The sequence below is a fragment of the Eptesicus fuscus genome, chromosome 14 (assembly GCF_027574615.1).
Source record: "Eptesicus fuscus isolate TK198812 chromosome 14, DD_ASM_mEF_20220401, whole genome shotgun sequence".
In the NCBI taxonomy this organism is placed as follows: Eukaryota; Metazoa; Chordata; class Mammalia; order Chiroptera; family Vespertilionidae; genus Eptesicus; species Eptesicus fuscus.
In genome coordinates this window covers 47,365,651-47,385,286 of record NC_072486.1, presented here as the reverse complement: position 1 = coordinate 47,385,286, position 19,636 = coordinate 47,365,651, and the positions used below count along the sequence as shown (strand labels likewise).

Below are 19,636 nucleotides of genomic sequence, written 5' to 3'. Positions count from 1 at the left end.
CTGTGCTGTGCACTCTAGCTGATGGGTTTTATGAATGAGAACAGATGGACTAAAGACCCAGAAATTGAACCTTCAATGCCATCTGTTATGTCTCTTTTGGACCTTGTACCATCAGGGCATGGGTATCCCAGCTTGAAGATCACTGCCTTCCAACACCTGCCCCCACTTCAAGACCCTCCTCCAACGTTTCCTTCTCTACCAAACCTCTCACAGTGCTTTCAGGGAGCACAGGGGTGCTCTTCTCTGAACTCCTAGTACTCTTCTATTCCTCAGTATGATCTTTAATTCTTTTCCTCTCAAAACATGTATTTATACATTTTCACCCCCTCCCATTTGGTAGGTAGTAGAGAAACCAGTTGTTTCTCCCCCAAAAGGTCTCCCACCCAAACAACTTTTGAAAGAGTATTGATAACCAACTTGCAATTATAAGTAGTAATTTGTTCTCCTACTGAAAAAATGAACTGAAGACACATACATTGTGGGAATATAGTTTATCCAAAGGTAGCTTTTCAAAAAGTTTTAAAGCCCGGCTGGTGTTGCTCAGTGGTTGAGCGTTGATCTATGAACCAGGAGGTCACAGTTCGATTCCCAGTCAGAGCATTTGCCTGGGTTGTGGGCTTGATTCCCTGTAGGGGCGTGCAGGAGGCAGCCAATCAATGATTCTCCCTCACCATTGATGATTCTCTCTCTCCTCCTTCTCTCTGAAATCAATACAAACATATTAATAAATAAATAAATAAATACATAAACAAACAAATGGATTAGAGACAACTGGCTTCCTAGAAGAAAAAAAGCTTCATATATTTCATATCAAAATTAATTACTAATGAATCCAAAATTTAAACATAAATAATAAAATCTACTAGTATTAGAAAAAAGCACAGCCCTTTCTCTCTCTTCCCCTCCTTCTTTTTTTTCTTCCTTCCTTTCTTTTTTTTGACTTGAGCTGAGGAACCGGCTATTCCTAGACATCAGGGACCTCAGTTATCCGTTCTGGAAGCTGTCTAGTCAGTCATCCAAACATATTTGATGTACCCAACCCATATTAACTGTAATTTTTTGGAAACTATTTTTGTAGTTTTGCCTTGATATTGTTTGGCTATAGGAAACATTTAATTTATGATTTATCTGTAATCACATTTCTTCATAAGAACTTTCATGAGATGGGAAAAATCTGATAAATTGTTTTCAAATGCATTAAATATTTGTGAACACTAAATTTAATAATTAATGAATCTGGTATATGGTTCAAGTTGTAAACATTTAATTAAACAGTAATTTATAGTTTGCAATTTTATTTTTGTTTTCTGGAACAAAATATATTTTATTCCATGTTTCAAATATCTTTATAGAATTTGAAAAGCACATAGGTGCAAGGCCTGTGATCGTAATGTTTACTGAGTAAAATGGGCCACGTAAGTATTTCTACATTTGATACAAAACCCAGACACGATAAAGAAAATTACTGGTAAATCTGAATACATAGAAACTTAAAATTGATAAATTTGAACACATAAAAATGTAAGACAGCTATACTACACACAAATACTATACAAAGTTAAAGCATAAACTTGGGAGCATGTTCAAATACATAAAACAAGAAGAGCTGCCCTGGCTGGTGTGGCTCAATTAGTTGAATGTCATCCCAGGCACTGAGAGGTTGCTGGTTCCATTCCAGGTTATGGCACATGCCCAGGTTGCGGGCTCAATCCCCAATAGGGGCTGTGTAGGAGGCAACTGATTGATGCTTCTCTCACTCATCAAAGTTTCTCTCTCCCCCTCCCTTCCTCTCTCTAAAATCAATAAAAACATATTTTAAAAGAGTAGAGCTACTATCTTTAATATTTAAGAAGCTTTTACAAATCAATAATAAAAAAAATCAATAGTTCAAAAGAACAATGAGCAAAAGGCAATTCATAAAGTAAGACATACTAATGGTTAATAAAGGTCTAAAAATACACTCAACTTCACTTTTACAGAATTGGAATGAAAACATCAAAATACTGTCCTTTCTACTCATCACTTTAGCAAATAATAAAAGGATAAATAATACCTACTATTGCCAAGGATGTGGGGAAACAGGTAGTTTCATGCATAGATGAAGGTCTATAAATTGGAACAATTGTTTTGAAGGGCATTTGCTACTATCTATTAAATTTTTAAATGGGTATAGCCTTTGACCCAAAAAATATACTTCTAAGTAAGTTTCAGACAAGTGCACAAAATCTATAATAATAAAAGCATAATATGCTAATTAGACCAATGTCCTTTCAGACATCCTTCCAGACAAAGCCGCTGCCGCGGCAGGCGGGGGCCATGGCCAAGGCCCTTGCACGAATTTTGTGCATCGGGCCTCTAGTATATTTATAAAGAACATTTTTTTTTAATAAATTGATTTTTTACAGAGAGGAAGAGAGAGGGATAGAGAGTTGAAACATCGATGAGAGAGAAACATCAGCTGCCTCCTGCACACCCCCGACTGGGGATGTGCCCACAACAAGGTACATGCCCTTGACCGGAATCAAACCCGGGACCTTTAGTCCGCAGGCCGACGCTTATCCACTGAGCCAAACCGGTTTCGGCTATAAAGAACATTTAATAAAGCACTGAAACTTGTAACCATTCTAAGTGTACAAGGATGGAAGTTTATTTAAATAAATTATGAAAGCAATGCACAGAATGCTCTAGTCTGCTATCTTAAAATAACAAGATAGATTTGTATGTTCTGACATGTAAAGATGTCAAAGATATAGTATTGAAACAAACAAGCTGCCAAACAATAATATACTTCTATGCCCGTTTGGATATTTTTTACAATGGGTATGTAATTATGTATCACTTATAAAATTAAGGCTGTGTGTGTGTGTGTGTGTGTGTGTGTGTGTGTGTGTGTTACTATCCTATATAATAAAGAACTAATATGCAAATGGTCATCACGCCCTCACACCATCATGGCTCAGACACTCAACACTGGGGAGAGAGGAATGGGGACCAGCCATGCACAAATGAGCTCACGAGAGAGGAATGGGGACCAGCCAGGCACAAATGAGCTCACGAGAGAGGAATGGGGACCAGCCAGGCACAAATGAGCTTGCGAGAGGGGAATGGGCACCAGCCAGGCTGCGGCCTGGGAGAGGGACAAGCTGCCTGCCCTGAGGTCCTGGGCACCAGCGGCCGTGGATGCAGCCCGGGCAACATGGTCCCCTGTGGCTGCAGCTGGCCCGGGCGAAGCCAGCCCGGGTCCCAGGTGCCTGCAACTGGCCAGAGGAGGGAATCCTGGGTCCCGGGTGCAGGGTGAGGCAGAGGCAGAGGCAGTTAGGGGTGATCAGGCCAGCAGGGGAGCAGTTAGGGGAGATCAGGTAGTAGGGGAGCAGTTAGGGGCAATCAGGCAGGCAGGCAGAGGTGGTTATGGGCAATCAGGCAGACAGAGGTGGTTAGGGGCAATCAGGCAGGCAGGCAGGCAGGCGAGCGGTTAGGAGCCAGTGGTCCCAGATTGCGAGAGGCAGTCGTACATCCGCTGAGGGGCTCCGGATTGGAGAGGGTGCAGGCTGGGCTGAGGGCCCCCTCCCCCCGCCGTGCACAAATTTCATGCACTGGGCCTTTAGTTTGCACATAAATTGGATGGCATAAACTGTTGACTTGTGGGAGAATTATGTGGGACTTTCACTCTCTAAATTTTCTTTTCTAGTGTTTTTTTTTTTAAATATGGAATGCTTCATGAATTTTCATTTCATCCTTGAGCAAGGGACATGCTAATCATCTGTGTATCATTCCAATTTTAGTATATGTGCTGCCCAAGTGAGCACTGTTATTTTTTTCTTTTTGATGAAACTTTGTTTCACCTCCTCTACCAGCTCTAAGCAAAGAAATGACAGTTCACACTGGCTCTCCAATCTTCTCATGACTGCACTTCCTGTTAGATTTTTAAATTTTTGGTATATTAGCTTTTTAAATCTTTTTAAAAAAGTTATACATGTATACAGGTCAGAAGATTGAACAGTTCTTCAAAACTTGTTCTTAGAAAGCTCTCCTCGCTCTGGCCAGTGTCTTTCAGTTGGCTGGAGTGTGGTACCATACACAGAAAGGCCATGGGTTTGAGTCCGGTCAAGGGCATATACCCAGGTTTCAGGGTCAGTCAGGGTGCCTATGGGAGGCATCCGATTGATGTCTTTCTTTCTCCCCCTCCCCACCCACTTTCTCTCTAAAATAAATGAAAACATATCCTCAGGTAAGAATTAAAAAAAATAAGCTTTCCTCCACCCCAACTCCTTATTACCAGCTCCCCAGAGACGATCACTTTCAATTCTTTTAGCTGATGTTTTGTCACATACTTTTATAACTCTAAGTAACATACTTAGGTTGCTACTCCTTGAATTTTCAATTTTATCAGGAAAGAGTGTTGGATTTTGTCAAATGCCTTTTCTGAATCAATTGATATGATTATGTGATTTTTGTCTCTCAATTTACTTATGGGATGTATCATGATTATTGATTTGCTGATATTGTATCAGCCTTGCATACCTGGAATAAATTCCACTTGGTCATGGTGTATGATCTTTCTAATGTAATGCTGGATCTGATTTGCTAGAATTTTATTGAGGATTTTAGATTTTAGATTTTAAGTGTAATCTATTGACTTCCAAGAGCTGTAGGTAAGGACCGTCTCTTCCCCATCCAGCTATATTCTTCCAAGACCCTGATCCTTCCAGTTTAGCTTATAATTCTGACTGGATCAACAGTCTACTATAAGCACTGTTCAATATCCTTTTTGCTTTTCCCTGGAGCTAATAATTTTTTTTTTTTGCTTGGCTTACTATTGTCATGAACTCTCCCCCCAAACCTGCTTGATAACTCTCTTCTCAAATAATGCAAAAAAAAAAAAAAAAAAAAAAGGGGGGGGGGTATTTCTCAATTTCAGCTACTTCAAGAAAAAACTTCTGAAACCTCCTGATGTGCTCCAGTCTGGCCTGGTTGCCTCCAGGTGCACAGCTGTCTTTTAGGGTTTCCACAGCACCCAGGATTCCCTTCATCTCTCTTATATGGGAGCTCCTAGCCTTTCTGGGTTTACTTCCCCATTCTGAGAATGGAGGCATAGGAGACTGTGAACACCTCAAAATGTCTCAATTTCACTCCCATAATAAATTACAACAGTCTAGCTAGATATCACATTCTAGAACAGTTGGATGATATTTTCCAATTTTAAAATTTAAAGGAATTTAAAGGCATTGCTTTACTGTCTTGTAGCTTCCAATACTACTTAAAAGTCCAGAGCCATTCTATCTTGTTCCTTTGTGAGAACCCGTTTTTTCTCTCCACAAACTTGCAGGGTTTCCTTTATCCTCAGTGGCTGTGAAATGTTTTGCTGCAGTATCTAAGGTGTGGGTCTATTTCCATCCATTGTTCTGGACAGTTGGTGAGCCCTTTTTCAATTTGGAAAACCATGTCTTTCAATGCTGGGAATTTTTCTTTCTTTTTTGTTTGTGTAAAATTTATTTTTCAATTATAGTTGACACAGTTTCAGTTGTAGCTGGAAATTTTTGTTGATCTATTTTGTTGCTAATTCCCTTATTTCTGGTTCTGCTATTCTTTTTTCTGGTATTCCCAATGTCTGGAAATTCGACTTTCATCCTTTCATTTTCTTATTCTTTTCCTATTTTCTTTTTTTGCCTTTTTGCTTTATTTTCTGAGATGTGCACTCAACGTTATATACCAACACTGTTACTGAGCTTTTATTGTTATTGTTGTTATTGATCCTTACCTGAGGATATTTTTCCATTAATTTTTAGAAAGAGTGGAAGGGAGGGGGAGAGAAACATTGATGTGAGAGAGACTCATTGATTGGTTGCCTCCTGCACGTGGCCCCTCAAGCCTGCAACCGAGGTACATGCCCTTGACCAGAATCAAACCCTGGACCCTTCACTCCACAGGCCGACGCTCTATTCACTGAGCCAAACCGACTAGGGCTATTATATTTTTAATTCTGAATAGCTCCTTCCTATTCTTTTTTTAAAAAAAATAAGCATTCTACTTTTGTGTCATAAAAGGGAATGACACAGATGCATTCACTTTAACTCTCTTAGGATTATATATGCCTGTATGTACTTAAACACTCTTTTCCCCCTCTCTGCATGGTCTCTGTTGTCTCAAAATTTATTTTTTCTGGCTTTTTCCCCTTTGGTCTCTGTATATGAGAGGCTTTTCTCGAGTGTCTTGTGGTTCTTGGCTTTCCATTTCTATTAAAGTGGAACACTCAGAAGGGAACTGAAAGTTCGGTACATGCAGGTAGCGTTCACCTCCAAGTAGGATGATTTCTTTGGGTCATTTCAATGGGAAATTTCTTGGATGGTCCCAAAAGTCTCTCTATAAAACTCTTCCAATATCCCAACCTGAGGATATTGGAGGGAGCGTTATTTTGGGAGAGAAGTTAGAGAAGAAGGATGGTGATCTCAACATCTGGATGTCATCTCTTACTTATTCCCTTATTTTCAACATGGGAAATTGTGCCTAGTGCTCATGTCAAGACCCTCTTGTTCATCCTCTCAGAGAATTACTTTTGGTCGTCTACCAGGGCTGGGAGAGGCAGAGAACAGAATTTGGGGGAAGCAATGAAGGGGTAGTGCCTTAAAGGCCTCTTTAAAAGCTGTTTCACATTGCCCAGCCAGTGAGCGTTGACCTATGAACCAGGAAATCATGGTTTAATTCCCAGTCAGGACACATGTGCAGGAGGCAGCTGATCAATGATTCTCTCTCATCATTGATGTTTCTGTCTCTCTCCCTCTCCCTTCCTCTCTGAAATCAATAAAAATATAAAACATAAAAAAAGAAGTAAAAGCTGTTTCATGCTGGAGGCTAATTCTAGTAGGTCATAAATGCAAGAAGTTCATCAACCTTTTGATGAACTTCTTGCATTTATGACCGCCTCCAGCAGTTTCACAAATCCTATTTTAGCCTGACCTTTATCCCATCTCCAAAGATACCTGAAGTCTCTGGTACTAATTCCTGAGTCCTGATTGTGGTGGGGTGGAGTGCAAATCAGGTTTTTGCTCAGCTTTCCCCAGTACCAATTTTGGATGCAGCTTTCTAAATCAGTCATCATCTAGCCATTTGCTTTCAGGCTTCCAAAATCTAGTTGCTGTTGTCTCCTTGTCCATTCGTTTGAAAGTCCCTTCACTCTTGTTTTAGTAAGATTTGGGGGAAGATGGGGTAAACACATGTTCAATCTGCCACTGTTAAATCAGTCATTCTTCAAGCATTGTTTTGTTTTTTTAATTTTTTACTGAATAAGAATATGCCGAAGCCGGTTTGGCTCAGTGGATAGAGCGTCGACCTTCGGACTCAAGGGTCCCAGGTTCGATTCCGGTCAAGGGCATGTACCTTGGTTGCGGGCACATCCCCAGTAGGGGGTGTACAAGAGGCAGCTGATCGATGTTTCTCTCTCATCGATGTTTCTAACTCTCTATCCCTCTCTCTTCCTCTCTGTAAAAAATCAATAAAACATATTAAAAAAAAATAAAAAAGAATACATGCTCACTTCAGAAAATTCTGCAAAGCACCGAGAAATATGATTTTGGTATGGTTGCATCCAATATTTTTCCCTTTTGTTTACATCACTGACTTCATGTTATTGACATTTTCCAATTCTACATCATTAACTTTCCCATCAAAATTTCCAACAGGCTTTAGCGATCTCCACCTTAAGCAAACAACTATGGAACTATGAACATTCTCAATTTTCTAGACTTTTCCTCCTTGGTATCATACTGCTGGGTCTAGCTCAGGGCTGGCTTTGCAGTCCCTCTTGTAAGGGAGAAGACACTCGAACAGACAGGTTATGGGCGTGTTTGGGCTCTGGTAACTGCAGATTCTCAGAACAACTCTTCTATCCAGAGGCCAGGGCCTCTGGCTTCACACAGAGGTGTGAGATCAAGGCCAACCCTGGAGCACGGTTCCCATATCCTCTCCCCTCCTCCCTCCGGGTCCAGGCTCCAAGTGGCTAGAGATGGTTAGTGGGACAAATGGCACATTCCAGCCGTACAAGGCAGCCTCTGGGAGGCCGCAACTTCCCACATAAGCGCCAGCCGTGGATGTGCATGTGCCAGAACAAACCGCCCAGAGCACAGTAGGTTGGGGTTCTTTGCTTTTTCAATTCTGGCCCCAGTCTGTAGGAGGCTCACCTGTGAAAAGGGTACGACAAGAGGACAGAGGAAGGGGAGCGATACTCTCATTCCAGCCCTTGCAACTGGATGCTAGAAGAGCGGCACCTGGACCACAAGACCACACTGGAACATCAGGCTGGATTTTAGGATTTTAACCACAAATCACCTCTCCCATACTCTCATTCTTGGCCTTACAAGTCTTTTTCCTTATTTCTTCTACTCTGAATCTATTTCCACGCAGTCCTTGTTTTTGGATGTGACCAAACATTTCATATATATACTTACTTTCCTCCAAGCAAAAGATCACTCTGTCACATGCCACACTTTGCCCCAACCCCCCCATTCTCATCTACTTTTTAATTCATCTTTGTTGTCTGCCGGATTAATTCAGGATCAGCCACTCCCTTTGATTCAAATCTCCAGGCAAGTCTTGAGAGAGTAATGACACTGATTTCTCTGAAACTTGCCAGCACTTATTTTTCCACAGGGTTCTGTCATTTCCATAAGTTACCTTTGCTCTTAGTCCATGGGGATGACATCCCTTCATGTTTCATCTTTAGAGCCAGTTTATAGGTCCTAGAATCAATGACATTTCCTCAAAATAAAACCTGACCGTTGGCCCCAAAGAGATTACCTTCCACGATCACCTATGACAGTTGGTCACGAAGGACAAGGACCTGCTTCCACTGAAGACCTTCAAGGTAAGTCATGCAAGTCCAAAGGTAACTCCAAACTAGAAGCTCCCAAAGTGAACTACACACCATGAAAGCACCACAGGGTAAGTGCGCAAGCTACTGAAGGCCCAGTGTGGAAGGGACAACACCCCACAGAATGACAACAGCTGGTGTTTACACGCGTCACCACACAGGCCCTACATATTAGTACCAGTCCTATTTAATATATGAAGAAATGAGGCCTCCAAAAAGGCCAAGTAACTAAACTCACACTGCTGATAGCAGACAAGCTGGGATTTAAACAAAGGCAGCCAGACACTTGAGCCACATGGCCAGTCCTCTCTGCTGCCTCCATCTAACGCCTTGTGTAGACACTGCCCTGCACATTGGAGGATGTTTCTGGTAAAGCCACGTCTGTCCCTAGTCCACTGACCAGATACAGGATCCGGACGTGGCCCTTCTCCAGGGAGCTCTAGCATGTATGAGCACCCTGACAAGTGACCATCTTTCTTTCAGTTCTTGTTTTGTTTCCTGTAAACTGAGGTGACACTCGGTTATGACAAAATTCCCTGAGACAAGGAACCCAACAGCAGACCTACTTATCAGCCTGGTGATCAAGGAGACCCAGCACCTGCAGATGGACCTCCTACCTGCACATAGCTGGCTAACATATCTGACCAGGGTTTACTCTGGATTGTAACTCTGAAAGATCTAGAAGGCAGATCTCTGGGCTGCCGGGCAGCCACTCACCAGCACTGGGGTCTGCAGGTGGTTCGCCTTCCTCTGAGTCTTCTTGCTCCTGCATGGTTGGCCTCTCTCCACGCTCCATCTGTGACATGAGGTCTGGTTTGGAAATTGCATAGTCTGGGAAGAAGGAAGGAAAGAAGATATAATATGGGTGAGGTTGCACTGGATGCTGCAAATGTGTCACCTGTGTGAGTGTGACACCATGGCAGCTCCCCTAATTTGCAGCTAACAATGTTGGAAAAGAAATGAGCCAAGTTTCTAGCCCTTTTCTTGGGACCCACTGTGTGTGCGCATGTGCACGTGGATGTGTGTGTTAGCCATGTACTATGTCCTCCCATGCGGGGTCTGGCAGTAGGGCTCCACCTGCCACCAACACAAACTGGCTCTTTTGTCATTGTCACACCTGCTGTTCAGGTTTTTCATGACAAAGGCACAAGATATTTAAGTTTTTATAAAGTACAAAACTATCCTGATAAACTCTAGAAGCCATAACATAAAATACTGATAGATTTCCTTACATTAAAAAAGCTTCAAGTTATTTGGAAATAAAGTTAAAAGATGAAGAAACATGGAGGAAATATCATTATACATATACATTTGCCATTTGTAAAGCAAATGGCTAATATCCATAATTACATATAAACAGTCTCTATAATTAGTGAAAAATAAAAAAGCAAAGAAAAGAATAGGTAATTCATAGAATGCAAATGGCCAGTAAACACATGAAATGATAAACAAGTTCACTAATCATCTAAGAAATATAGATTAAGATAATGAGGTGTCATTTTTCACCCATCAGAAAAGACAAATATTTAAAATAGAACATCAGTTGGGCCAGGGTGTAAAGAAAAGGCATTGTCACACACATTGCATAAACATACAGGGCCTCTGGAGGGCACTATAGCAGTGACAGTGATATTGTAAATGTGCACCCTCTTAACTCCAAAACCCACTTCTAGGAATCTGTGCCACTGAAATACTCATAAGTGCACAGACACACAGAGGTGTTTTATGGCAACACTCTAAGAGGGAGAAGACAGAATCCAGGGGTTGCCCATTAAATGCCCAGTGTTCATCTTCCCAAGCCTATGCGTGTTGACATGAAAAGCTGTCTGTGACCTGCCATTAGGTGAAATGAGTGAAGGATCCCATTGGTGCAAACCACAAACTGCATGTGCATGAGTGCAAGCATCGTGTGTTATGTTTGCATGTGCACAAAAAATATGGGAAACCACGCAGGCCAGTGGGTTTGAGGTGGTTACCTCTGGGGAGTGGTAGTGGTGGGAGGATGAGGATGCTCTTTATTATATAAATCTAAATTGCTGATTTTTCACAATTATGTATGTACTTTTAAAAAGAAAAAGCAAATTAAAAAGAGAAGTTATCCTATGAAGAGATATGTATGTATGAAATCACCAACTCTAGCAAGAATCAACATTTCTATACAACAATGTATTTAATATTTTTAAACTTTTTTGTGTGCCCCAAAAGTTCTCCATATCAGAGAAAAGGATACACATAAAACTATAGTTGTCCTAGGTATTCATCTTTAAATACTCTTATTTAATGAAGACAACAATAATCCCTAGACTTTGGGGTAAGAGAGAGCTCAGTGAAACTGTGACTTCCTGATGGGGACCTAGGACCTCCCTGGGTCACAGCCCCTCTCTACATAGGGGGATGGAACCTAGGGGACATAAGCCCTCAACAGATGAGTGTTCAGTCACCTGAACAGTAAAACAGGAGTGCTCACCTCTATCCCTAGCTCCCTTATTGAGAGGAGTGAGGATTAAGTAATATGATTCTTGTAAAGCACCTCACATTTGCTTAGTAACAATTTGCTGGACAAACTAACTTTAAAATATACATATAGGGCCCATGGGGAAAATAATATAAGGTGAGAGACCCCTGATATCTGAGTCAGCCTTCTCCCCTTGCCCCAGTGGCTCCGCCAGGACCACTTCATGAGCTGTCCTGATCTGGGATGCACTGATATACTTACGTATACGAGCACCGTTTTTTCTAATCTCTTGTGTTCTCTAACATTCAGTTTCCCTTGTTCTCAACTACTGGTAGTACTGGAGTTCAGAAATCCCAACGGTTCCAAATGAACCTCAAGCTTGTGTCAAGGCAGCCCCAGTGAGTGAAGCCCTCTCCTTACCCATGGAAACCAGAGACTCGTAGTTGCCCCTCATCACGTTCTTGTATAGCTCCTTCTGCCACTCGGACAGGTTCCCCCACTCCTGCTCCGAGAAATGGACGGCGACATCATCAAACGTGACAGGAACCTGAAACCACAGGACAAGCTCAGCTGGGACCCACTGGAGGGTTGTCACAGGTCCTCGACTGCCAAATCCCAAGGAAGCAAATGGCCGCGGCGCCCTGGCCTGGTTCAAGCACCTCTTCTTAGGACCAGAGTGGGAAAGGTCCAAAAGCACGGCCCTGGGATGTCACCAAGGGGTCTGGCCAGGCTTGGGCCACTGTTCTGACACCAGAGTAAGGACCTTGTCTTGTCTGGTTCTTTTCTTCTCAACAGGATAACCCTCACTGCTGTGAAGCCTGGTTTGCAGACCAGCAGCAAGAGCTAGAGAACTTGCTAGAAATGCAGGCTCTCAGTCCCCACTGTAAGCCCACTAATCAGATTCTGCTTTTAGTAAGCAACACAGGTGATTCACATGCACAATAAAATTGGACAAGTGCTGGCCTAGAGAATACAGTCCAAGTTCTTTCCTAAAGGCTGGGAAAAGCGGCAGCAGCACAAAAGACTGTCAAGAAATCTGGTCCAGCCCTAACCGGTTTGGCTCAGTGGATGGAGTGTTGGCCTGCGGACTGAGGGGTCCCAGGTTCAATTCCGGTCAAGGGCATGTACCTCTGTTGCGGGGACATCCCCAGTGGGGAGTGTGCAGGAGGCAGCTGATTGATGTTTGTCTCTCATCGATGTTTCTAACTCTCTCTCTCTCTCCCCTTCCTCTCTGTAAAAAATCAATAAAATATGTTTAAAAAAAGAAAAGAAAAAAAAAGAAATCTGGTCCACATTCAAGTTCTTACAGAATCTTATGGAAAATAATATTAAAACCTAATGTTTGCCCTAGCTGGTTTGGCTCAGTGGATGGAATGTTGGCCTGCGGACTGAAGGGTCCCAGGGTCGATTCTGGTCAAGGGCATATACCCGGGTTGCGGGCTCGATCCCCCGTAGGGGGCGTGCAGAAGGCAGCCCATCAATGCTTCTCTCATCATTGATGTTTCTCTCTCTCTCTCTCTTTCTCTCTCTCTCTTCCCACTCTCCCTCCCCTGCCTTCCTCTCTGAAATCAATAAAAATATATAAAAAAAACAAACAAAAAACCTAATGTTCTCTAGTGTTTTTAGGCTCCCTCTAGAAATCCTATTATTACTGGCATTACCATGCTTTAGAAGTCAACTGATAAAAATGCTGAGTTCCGCCTTACTGTGTGTGGCTCAGCTAGTTAGTGCACCAGGGGGTTGAGGTGCGATTCCTGGTCTGGACACATGCCTAGGTTGCAGATTTGATTCCCGGGTTGGGGCAAGTATGGGAGGCAACCAATCGATGTTCCTCTCTCTAAAAATCAGCGAAAACATAACCTCACATGAGGATGGAGAGAAAAAAACCAAAAAACATTGAGCCTAACCAAGCCCCATACTATTTCCCAAGTTCTCCCTCCCCAGTGGTGAATGGCTAATTCACACTCACGAGGTTTGCTCTGCGTGCTCATCCTCTCAGACATCATGGACTGAACACCCTTCTAAATCAACACTTCCTGATCACTAGGACCCTCCTCTGATCTATTAACCGATGCTTTTATCAACAGGAGAAATAATTTAAGGGTGGTGTTCTTAGAAAAGCGATGCTGACAACCAACCAGGTATCATTATATTTTTCCTTCTCAACCATCGCTTTCCCCTTCTTTTATATTTAACTACATTCCTAAAACATATTCTAATTCAGATCACTCCTTGGGAGCCCCAGTTGGGACAGGGTTACCTTGGGAACTTCTCCATTGTTGCCCGGGGGCAGCCGCAGGATCCAGAAATTTCTGTTTTTCAGCAGGTTCTCCATGTTCTCCAGCCGCCTCTGCAGCAGCCCGTACTCCTGCAGCAGGGTCCCCAGCACAACCCATTTGCTCTCCAAGTGGTTTGCAAACTCCACAGCCGTCTTCTCACAGTCAGCTATCTTTTTCTCATTTGTCCCTGTCCGTCCCTCCAGCGTCAGTAGCCGCATGGCCTGGGCCTCTAGTTTCCTCTCCACCGCTTGGACCGCAGCCCACACGGCCAAGCGGGTGATCTCCGCTGTCGGGAGTGGCGTGTCCTTCTGGGCTGCAGAAATATGGAAGGGGGTTTCCTTTTGGGAAACTGGGCTCTGGAGCAAGGGGTCCATGTCGGCCTCGGGAACTGTGGGGGAGAGGGGGAGGGGGTCTTTCTCAGGAACTTCAGGGGAGTGGAGCGAGGCTTCTTGGTGGTGGGTGGAGTGAGAGAGAAGTGAGATTTCTTGTTCAGCAGCACATGGGGGTGGATACCGGGTCTCTTCCTGGGAAGTCAGGGGACCCTGGAGCTGTGTCTCTTGCTCAGAGGCTGCAGGGTACAGGAGTGAGGGTCCCTTCTGGAGGATGTGCGGCATGCGGCTGGAGGTCTCTTGCTTGGGAGTGAGGGGTAAGGAGCCTTGCCGGGGAACAGCGGGAGACAAAGAAGGCATTTCTTTGGGGGGAAGAACACGGGACTGGAACAGGGCTTCTCGGGGGAGTCCAGCAGGGGCCTGCCGCGGCGTTTCTTCTGGCAGGACATTGGGGAATGACAGAGGTGATGAGCGTTGGGTCTCCATGTCCAGCTGTTGGACCTGTTCAAGGAAAGGGCAGGAGTAAAGGCCAGGCTACAGCTAGCAAAATAAATGCCAAAGATACACACATTAATAGGGCACTGATAGCAATGTGTTCTGTGGATATGAATCTTCCTGAAAACCTAGCACTCATTCAGACGTCAATTACAAAACCACTAACAACAAATAGAAGATGGTTATGCCGCCTTCTCTTCATAGAGCCAGTTCCTTCTTCACAATATACTTTTCATGGGTACCATCTTAGGAGTTGTAGTGTTGGAGAGGAGAAAGGGTACTGGTCTTGAATTAGAACACTTGGCTCTCAGGCCTGTGCACACCTATTGCTGCCAATGGCACTCTGGCCCAGTCATTTTACCCCTCTGTTCTCAGTGTCCTCATCCATAAAATGTGACACACCCTGCTACCTCACTGAGTTGAGCATTCTTTAATAAAATAAAACCCTGGAAAACGACAGAGCAGAATTTTGTCAATGTCAGGCATTGTTCCTATGCCCAGTCTTCCAGGAAGGTGGAGGTGATCTCAGGTGGGGGCCAGTGCTGTTAACTGACCTACCTCACAGGTAAGTCATCTGGCCCCCTGCTTCTACTCGAATTGTCAGGCAGTCATGGTACCCATGTTCTTTTTCCCACTTTGTCCAATAGTGAAGACACACAATGACCTTAAGTTTTACCGACTATTTGATCAAAGCTGAATTGTTGACTTATCAATAAAATTCCTCAGAGTTTTGTGGTGTGGGTTGGCTTTGACATGTTATATGGACACAGCCCCTATTGGAGGCTGACTGGCCTTGTGGACATTCCAAGCTGACTTCTGTTCTAAGCAAGGAGACAGGCAGAGGCATGGCATTTCAATGGCTCCTAGGGAGGTCCCTTGGGCAGGTGGTTTACTTCGTGGTCTGGGTTCCTCCCTATGGTTTGTGAGGTGGGGAACGAGGAAGAGGCCTGCCAGGGCTAGAAGCAGAGCTGAAGTCTGTCCGTTTTGTTACGCATGTCAAGATTGGAGGGGATGAGAACCCAAATAAAGACCGATTCCTTTTGGGATTTCAATTAGTCATACTCTCTCTGTTCCCCACCTTGACACGTCCATGTTGAGGGAATTCTTTTGTCATCAGGGATGTGAAGCCAACATCTGCATGGTGAGTTCCCCATTTACCTATCCAGACAACCAATAGCTTTACTGAAACTGAACAGAATCTCTCCTATAACGTTTGCCCATGTCCTCATCAGCTTCCTTCAATTAACCTACCAAATGCCAATTCCTATGCACCAAATACTGGGGATCTTTAAAGTAACTGAAATCCCATTTTCTTTGTTTGAAAATTAACATATCCCTTGTGTCCAGTCTGAGATAGAGTATGTGCTTAATAAATGGCTGCTGAATGAATGAAGAGTATAAACTGTTGAGTTATGAAAAAAATATTAAGGTAAATCAAGTTCCTTCAGTCTTTTATCAAAGATCATCTAAACCTATTTATACTTCTATTACCATCTTTCTTTTCTCTGTTCATTCATTCACTTATGAGTCACTTAACTAAGACACTATTACATTTTTAAGCCAAGGATGAAAGGCTTAAGACTTCATTCCGACAAGAGAATTCGGAGGTAGTATGATACAACAGCTCTACAGCTAACCAGACAGACGTGACAGCTAGTCAGGAGATGCCTAACAATTACTCCACATTTATGTTCCATGAATTGTGTTAAACATTTTTAAGGGTTATCTCATTTAATCTTCATGAAGCCCTATGAAACAGGGACTACTAGAATTGTTATCCACACTTTGCACATGAAGACCCTGAGGCAGAAGAGCATAAGTAATTGCCCAAGGTCACAAAAAGTGATCTGACTCCTGGGCCCAGGTCTCAGTTCACACTGTAGGTCACCTCCAGGAGGCCTGATCAACGGAGGCAGCTGGTTGGTGCTCTGAATCCTTTTTACCTCTGCAATTCAGAAGCTTGGAGATTAAACAAAGATCTGTGGGAGGTTCTATGGTGGGGGAGGTGGATGGCCCTTCTGGAAAAGACATTTCCATTTAAAGCTGGGGTCAGGGATCCCTTTGAAAACCTAATGAAAGTTGCGGATTCTCCCCCTCAAAAAATGTTCATGGGCACATACACAAAATTCTGCAAACATTTTCAAGGGGTTCACAGACCCCTAAAGCTGAAGGCTCGTCAACAACTAAGCCACCTCTCAACTCTTCACTCTTCACAGGTGAGGGCAAGACTGGACGGCCCTCTGGGATGGGAACCTCAGGCACAGGGAAAGTGACTAGCATAATGCAATACAATAGGCACATTATGGCCCCATCCTCAGAGGGGATTAGGGCATTTGCCTACAAGTAGTAGGAAGAAGGGAAAATCCCCTGGGGGCCAAGTTAGTCTCCCTGAGTAATTCAGGGGTTTAACCAAAACAATGAAAACAAGCCCAGTACAGTAAATAAATCCAGCAGGGTAAGACATCTTTACCAACTAGTCTAATCAGAGCTCAAAGGAAAATGCCATTTCTTTGCTTTCTATTATTAGACTGTCTCTCTCCCTTTCCGGATTCGGAAGACTATGGTGGGATGAGGGGGCCACAGGAGCATGTCCCCTCCCCAGCCCCAAAATAAAGCCCCTTGCTATCTTCCCATAATGGCTTTATATTACCTTAAGCAGAGAGAAGTGGCCCGAGAGAGGGATGCAAATATTATCTCTAAGATTAATAAACTGTATTCTCCAACTGTAGGGGAGACAGAATTCTTCTGAACTGTATTGTATAGGATTTCACTGTCCCTCCCTACCCCATGTCTCCTAAGTGAATGGGGTCTTTAGGATTCATGCCATGTTAGCAGAAAAAGACATAACCATACATGTCTGATTTCTAAAGAAAGCTGTGCCGTTTTCTAGTATGACCCAGTGTGATTCACCCAGAATTATATAGGGCCCTGCAGACCTACGCCTGGAAGTAGACATTTTTAAATCTTCATTTTATGTTATTTTACAAAGAGTTTTATTATCATTATTTAAGAACCGAGAGGCTCTGTAGAAAGCCATGTATCCTGACCCCTTCCTGTGCACAACGGGAAACTGAGGCTCAGAGGCACAGACACCCATGCAGCAATCCTCCCAGAACCGCTGCTGCACCTCCAAGAGCAGGTCTACGGGGAGATTTTCGGACAGATTTTTGTGTGACCGGCCACCGGAGGAGTCACATCAGCCCCCAAACCCTTAGGAGCTCGCTCCCCAGACCCCATCCGTCTGGACACCCGAAGTTCGTCCTGGGGCCCTCCACACGCAGGGGCTGGAGGCCAAGACGCCGAGCCCGAGGGTCACAACACCTCCTCCTCCCCCTCCCCCGCCCCGACCGCCCGTGACGGAGACGCTCCGCTGGGCGCCGCCAGCCCCCGGCCCGGCCGCCACCCCTCCCCCACCCCCGACGGGCCGCGTCCACCCAGCGCCGGGCCCAGGCCCGTCACCCAGGGGGGGCCGCCGCCAGAGCCGCCCCCACCCCGTCCAGGCCCGCAGCCCGGAAGGCAAGCATTTCTGGGGACGCGGGCACCGAGCCACGATGACTCGCTACGTGACCTTGGGGCAGGTAGGGCAGGTCGCCGCCAGGTGTCTGTGCCTCAGTATCTCCGCTCTGCGAAATGGGGAGAGCCGCGTCAGCGCCGCGCGAGGCTCCGCGGGGCCGAGCTCTGCGGAAAACGTGCGGCGGCAACCCCGACGGACGCAGCGCCGGCTCCGCAGGGAGCGAAGCGCGCCGCCCCGGCGCCCACCGGCGGGCCCGCGTGCGTGCCAGGCCCGGCGCGTCCCCGCAGCCTCGCCCGGACGGCGGCCGGCTCCTCGGCCCCGCTCCGTCCCGCAGCCCCCCCGCCCCGTACAGGGGCGCGCGAGCCCTGCCCCCCACCCCCGCAACGTCGCAGCGTTCCCATCCCTTACCGAGACCCCAGGCCGGGCCGCCGAGCCCGGGACGCGCAGGCCGTCCCCGGGGCCCCGAGTCCGCGTGTCCGTGCGCGCGCGGGCCGCCCTCACCGCTTCGGCCATGGCCCTGCGCGGTCCGGCCCGGCCCGGAGTCGCCGCCACCGCCGCCGCCGCGCGGCCCCACGCAGGCCGGCCCCGGCCTCGCCTCGGGCGCCGCCCGCCCGCCCGGCCTTCCTCCCCCGCCCGGGCTCGCGCGGCCGTCGGGCCCGGCCTGCTCAGGGCGGGCGGGGACGGAGCGGCCGAGCCCGGCGGCGGCGTCGGAGCAGGGCGCGCGGCGGGGCGGGCGGCCCGGCAGGCTGCGTCCGGCCTCGAGCTGGGCCCGGCCCTCAGCACCGGCCCCAGGCCCGCGCGCGGCCCCCGTGCGGCCGCGGCTGCGACCCCGGCTGCGGCCCCGGCCCCGGCTGCGAGCTGCGCTGCCGTCCCGGCGCCTCTTCAGCAGGGGAGCTGCACCGCAGCTGCCATGTTGATACAAACTGCATCCTGGGAGGCATGTCCCTCTCAGGCCGTTTAAAGAGAAACACTCCGAGGCTCGTCGGAGGCTGCAGGAACCCAGACAGCTCCATCTACAGCCGGTAGGAGCGAACAGTGTCGAGCGAGCAGCCAGGCGGCGACGGACACGCCCTGAGCCCCGGGCCAGCCCGTCGTGCAGCCCGGGCCGAGCCGCCCGGGCCTCCCCCCCTCGGGCCCCGGCCGCTCACCTGGGGTCCTCGCCTGCCCGGCACCCTACGGCGAGACCGGGAGGCGGGAACGCAGAGGAAAAAGAGGAGCGCGCAGCCCGGGCGACGTGGTGGGGTCTGGAGGCGGCTTGATTGGCTCCGACAGCCTTCCCCCCGCCGGCTCCCCTGCTCCTCTCAAACCCAGAACCCTTTCAAACCTGCGCTCACAAAGGGATCTAAGAAACCCGTCACACCAGAGACAGCCCCAGTTCATGTGACCAGCTCGGTGCGGCCCGGGTTCCAGGGCAGCTCCGGGGAAGCGGGCTGTGGTTCCAAGGGTAGCCAGGGGGTTGGGTGCTGGAGCCAAATGCTCGAGTGCGGTTTGTGACCTGAAAGGACAGAATTCCGAGAAGCATAGGGTGATGGGGCCGGCAGGGGCCAGACCCGTCCTGTGGGAGGAAACTGAGGCCGAGTGGGAAGGAACTTGTGTACCGGGAGCTGCAGCCTAGGTCCCCTGTGTGAATGCTCTTTCTACACGTGAGCAAGGACCCCCCAAACCATGGTAGAGCTTGGAGTTGGCGACTCCTTTACCTGG

General features: G+C 46.6%; 1 protein-coding gene and 1 non-coding gene across 2 annotated transcripts in view; both read right to left on the bottom strand.

Annotated features, from left to right (window-relative positions):
- The window catches only part of ZNF777 (zinc finger protein 777), a 29,372-nt gene extending 10,856 nt beyond the window's left edge, over positions 1-18,516 (bottom strand). The window contains exons 1-4 of the mRNA XM_054726223.1: positions 18,344-18,516; positions 13,579-14,427; positions 11,739-11,865; positions 9,581-9,694 (exon numbers count right to left, since the gene is read on the bottom strand). Coding sequence (XP_054582198.1) covers positions 9,581-9,694; positions 11,739-11,865; positions 13,579-14,427; positions 18,344-18,448 — 1,195 coding nt within the window. The 5' untranslated portion in view covers positions 18,449-18,516. The remainder of the gene's footprint in view (positions 1-9,580; positions 9,695-11,738; positions 11,866-13,578; positions 14,428-18,343) is intronic.
- Positions 3,700-3,806, bottom strand: LOC114227225 (U6 spliceosomal RNA). Its single transcript, XR_003613291.2, has one exon. It is a non-coding gene; the product is annotated as a U6 spliceosomal RNA (small nuclear RNA).
- Positions 18,517-19,636: the final 1,120 nt, after the last annotated feature.